Here is a 4,394-nt window from a genome sequence, read left to right as displayed (position 1 = left end):
CTGCAGCCCCTCCCGGGCTGTAAAAAAGGAAGCACTTATTCAGCCTTGTTTCTCTTGGCAGACTCGGCCACCTCCAGCTCACTGGTCCATGACGTGCACACAGGAAGCTGGGCTTTACAAGATTTTGTCAGTGGGCAGTGAGGGGCTGGGGGCGGGGTTTGGGGTGCACACTGCTCCTCTCCCTGCTCTGCTCATGGTCTGCGGGGCTGGGGAAGCAACATCCCTCTGTGGGGAGAGGCTGGACGCATCGTCCTGCAGGGGCACAGACCTGGGCTTCTCCCCTGAGTAGTAGCAAAAGGAGTGTCGGCAGGTAAGTTGGGGGCCACAGAATGAGGACTTGGACCAAGATGAGATGTGCCTAGGGCTGGTGCTAAATTTGATGGATGGCCAGAAGGCAGTGGGGAGATTTGCATATGCTTGCCCTCATCAGCTCTCCACACTGACCTTCCCTGGCTGCGCAACCAATTCCTCCGTCCCAGCCTTCATTGGCCCAAACTTTGGGAGTCTTAGAGACCTGGACTTGACTCCTGGCTCTGCCGCTTCCTAGTCTGTATGACCCTGGGAAAGTTACTTAACTTCCTCAAGGCTCAGTCTTCTCATCTGTAAAATGGGGAGGTTTATATGACCCTTACAAGGTGGCTGTAAATAGAAAGTACGATCACGCCTTCAAAGAGCTTAGCACAGCACCCAGCACATAGTAAGTGCTCGATAAATGGCCACGTTGATTACTGTCATGCAGGCACCAGTATTTCTACTGCAAAGCTGGTTGTGGGTCTGTGGATGGATATGTGACAAACACAAGGTTTACACAATGTTCTAGAAAAACGATGAATTCCTCTGAGCCTCCTGTGTATGTCTGGGCAGTTTGGAGGTCTTGGACCACTTGGATGCTGACATGGAGGACCCCGAGCGTGTCCCTCTGGCTCGGGAGCTGTTGTGTTTCTAGACCTCGGTGCCCTCCCTGGGGTAGAGGACGCTGTTTGTGTTGACGCCGTTGCAGAAGTGAGGGCTGAACTGGTTGAGGACGGAGCCTCCGTAGCCCAGAGCATTGCTGGGTGTGGGGCTGGCCCACTCACCCCCGCCCGCGTGGCCACTGATGTTGGTGAGTGGGGTGTAGGAGTTGAAGTTCAGCAAGCTCTGCCCCACCTTGTCAGCGGGCTCCGGGCTCAGTCCCGGCGTGGCCACAGGGCGGCCCATGGGGCTTGACCCACTCACATAGGCTGACATGGTGGAGAGGAAGCTGTTGAGGCACGGGGCTCCTGGCGGGGGCGGCGAGGGCTGCTTCTCTGGGGAGCTGGTGGTACCCGGTGAAGCACCATCCAAGATGTCCTGGGCCTCCGTGGTCTTGGGGCTGCCTGCCAGGACACCGGGCTCCGTTTTCTCCGAGGCCAAGGAGCCCGTGCTGGAGGAAACTTCCGATTTTCTCTTCCTCTTCCTGCGGAAATTTCCATTGTCGAACATCTTCTCACAGTTGGGGTCCAGGGTCCAGTAATTCCCTTTGCCTGGCACAAAAGCAGGAGAAGGTAAGTAGAGAGACGGATCCAATGCTTGGCTTCTGCTCCTTCTTACTGTCATAAACTAAAATCGAAGGTAGCAAATGCAGAAAGGCAGAGAACAAAACAGGAATTCCCCAAACCCCCTCCAAGGCCACAGCACACGGATCTTTATTTAAGCACCCACCTCACACCAAGGCACCCTGGGAGGACACAGCAAGAGAGGCCTAAGCCATGAAGGAGTTTACAGTGTGGTCTCTTTGAGAAGTTCAAGTACTGGGGGAAGGTGAGGGTGGGGCTTCTTCCATTGCTGATGTGAAAGAAAATTCAGGGCTCCCTGAAAGTCTCGGGGGTGAACTCCAAGGATGGACTTGAGTCCCCGCTTCGGACTGAGGGACTTTGGGTGAGCCTCAGCTTCCTAGCCTGAGAAGTGGGCCCGTTGGACCCGCCCCTTCTTCCTCAGGCTGGCTGTGAGAGAGGGCTAATGCTAGATGTATAAAAGGGGCTTTGTAGCCAGGAAGGACAATCTGAACCCTGCCTGCCTGCGTCTCTCGGCCTGAGAGTGAGGCCAGTCTTTGGATGGGGTGCTCACCCTCTTCTGGGGGACAAACAGTCCTGCCCTCACAAGCGTCAGAGAGGGTGGAGGTGGGGTTCCTCTGAGAGGTACCCTGGATTCCTATGTTGGGACGAGAGTAGACTTTAATTCTGGGAAATGGACACGTGAGTATTTAATATAGTACTCTGTGTACGTCTCTATATTTTAGAAATTGCTCATTAAAAAGTTCACACTGTGGTGTTAGTCACCTCCATTCAGATTCATTCTCCATCACTGTCACATCATTCTGTGTCACCCGAGGCAAGCTGCTTCACCTCTAGGTGTTATTTTCCTCATCTGTAAAATGGGTTTCCTAAGAGCCACCCCACAGGGCTGGATTGAAAGAGACGATGTAACTAGGGCAGGCAGCATAATGTGGCCCTTACTGGTTGTTTCACAAACACCGGTCCCTTCCCATCAGGCCTAGGATACACTTGCCTTTATCTAGTCCAAGCACTCATTTCCCATCCCCTGCTGGCAAAGGACTTCCTACATGCTAGATTCTGGGGATTCAGGTTAATTTGTCACAATCACTGCAGTCCATCGAGCACTCGTTAGCACCAAACACCTCACATACGTCATCTCATGACCCCGCCACCCACAAGCCCGTAAAGGATCCACTCTTACATTCCTAGTTTTCAGATGGGGAAACTGAGACTCACAGGTCACTGACTGGTCAGCGGCACGGCCAGGATCCAAACCCAAATCTGCCTCCAGGGTCCACGTTTACAGATGACTCCCTTTGACCCCCAGTCTTGGGGGGCACGGCCATATTCAGGACTTTCTAGAATGGGGCGTCGGGAGGACTGAGCCTTCCTCGGCGGCACAAGCCTGCAGACCCCTTACCTGGGTCGTCCTCGTCACGGGGCACCTTCTTGAAGCAGTCGTTGAGAGACAGGTTGTGGCGGATGGAGTTCTGCCAGCCGGCCTTGCTTTTGTTGTAGAAGGGGAAGTTGTCGGCCACATACTGGTAGATCTGGCTGAGGGTGAGGCGCCTGTCGGGTGCCCCGTGGATGGCCATGGCGATGAGCGCCGAGTAGGAGTAGGGGGGCCGCACCAGCTTCATCAGCTCCTCCTGCGAGGGGATGGGCAGCCAGCCCAGGTCGCCGCCCCCCAGCCCGGACACGCCGGGCAGCAGCTGCCTCTGCACCCCGTAGGTCTGGGGCAGGAAGGGGCTGGCGCTGGCACCCGGCAGGTAAGGCGGCGGCGGGGTCACGGCCGGCCCGTTGAGCCAGAGGTAGGGGTTGGGGGCGGCCCCGTACTCGCCGCCGCCCTCGAAGGAGGGGGGCCGCTGAGGGCTGGGCACGCCCTGGGGGTGGAGGAAGTCCTCATAGTAGAGGGCCATCTCGGGGGGCTCCTGGCCGAGGCTGGGGAACTGGGGGCTGCAGCGGGGCGGGGAGGGCGCTGGGAGGTCGAAGGCGCTCATGCTGGGGCCGGGCTCTGCCGGAGCCACCTGCCTGGCACCTGCGCGGGGGAGCTGGCCCTGACAGGTGCTCAGCCGGCCGGGCCTCCCACTTATACCCCGGGGCTCCGCTGGCGGCCCCACCCAGGGGCGGCCACCTGCTGCAGACCTGCCCCTCCCTCCTTCGACTGCCACCCGTGTCACCGGAGGGGCACTTCCCTGCTGGCCATGGCCACGGCAGGGCCCATAAGGACACGCTCGGCCAGCTTCCTCGCGGATATTAACAAGGACAAGGGCGCCTGCCTCCGCTGCTTTGCCTTTCCTCCCTCCCCACCGTCTCCCCTCTTTCTCCTCGGCGCGCTCCCGGCTCCTCCTTCACTCTGTCTCAGCTTTGCCTTTCCCCTTTCTCTCCTTCGGAGTTTTCTGCCTCTCACTCTCCTTCTCTCCCCTCCCATCCTCTCTGCATCTCACCCTTGGTCCCCTCCCTTCTCTCTATGCACTGAGCTGTTTGCGGCTCCCTTCTTACAGTCTCTCTGTCTCTCCCCGAGCTTGTTTCCAGGTCTTTCTCCCTCCGTCTCCTCTCACTCACGGCCTCACTACCTCTGCTTCTCTCCCTCTTCTTCTCACTATTGGTCTCTCTCTCTGTGTCTCACGTCATCTCTGTGTCTCTTCCCCAGCCCCTCTGTGTCCCTCCTCTTTCTCACCCTGACACCTCACCCAGATTGGAGGGGACACTTTATGAGAAGCCACATTTTGCGGTCTTTTGAAGTGAAGACACATCTTCTGGAGTTCCCAGGAGAGAAGCTGGTCCTGGAGAATCAGAAGCATCTCTGGTCAGTTTCAAAAGGACAGCCAGTTATAGGCGATCTCCCTACACACGCGCGCGCGCGCGCGCGCACACACA

General features: G+C 57.5%; 1 protein-coding gene across 2 annotated transcripts; it reads right to left on the bottom strand.

The window, feature by feature from the left end:
* Positions 1-268: 268 nt before the first annotated feature.
* FOXI1 (forkhead box I1) lies at positions 269-3,521 on the bottom strand. 2 transcript variants are annotated; one of them, XM_007447829.1, is made up of 2 exons: positions 2,935-3,521; positions 269-1,502 (listed from the first exon to the last, which is right to left on the bottom strand). In XM_007447829.1, exons 1-2 carry the CDS (start codon positions 3,512-3,514, stop codon positions 943-945), a joined length of 1,140 nt encoding a protein of 379 aa, XP_007447891.1. In that variant the 5' UTR covers positions 3,515-3,521; the 3' UTR covers positions 269-942. The 2 variants fall into 2 exon arrangements, with proteins under 2 accessions (XP_007447891.1, XP_007447892.1); XM_007447830.1 differs by having other exon boundaries at positions 943-1,220; positions 2,935-3,514.
* Positions 3,522-4,394: the final 873 nt, after the last annotated feature.

Source organism: Lipotes vexillifer, unplaced genomic scaffold (assembly GCF_000442215.2).
Source record: "Lipotes vexillifer unplaced genomic scaffold, Lipotes_vexillifer_v1.1 scaffold370, whole genome shotgun sequence".
Lineage (NCBI taxonomy): Eukaryota > Metazoa > Chordata > Mammalia > Artiodactyla > Lipotidae > Lipotes > Lipotes vexillifer.
Note: the sequence above shows the minus strand (reverse complement) of the source record. Positions and strands in the feature narration are given on the sequence as shown.

Coding starts and splice junctions, on each gene's coding strand:
- FOXI1 (XM_007447829.1), bottom strand. CDS start 3,514: ATGAGCGCCTTCGACCTCCCAGCGCCCTCCCCGCCCCGCTGCAGCCCC. Junction 1,503..2,934: donor CCGTGACGAGGACGACCCAG/GTAAGGGGTCTG, acceptor CTTTTGTGCCAG/GCAAAGGGAATTACTGGACC.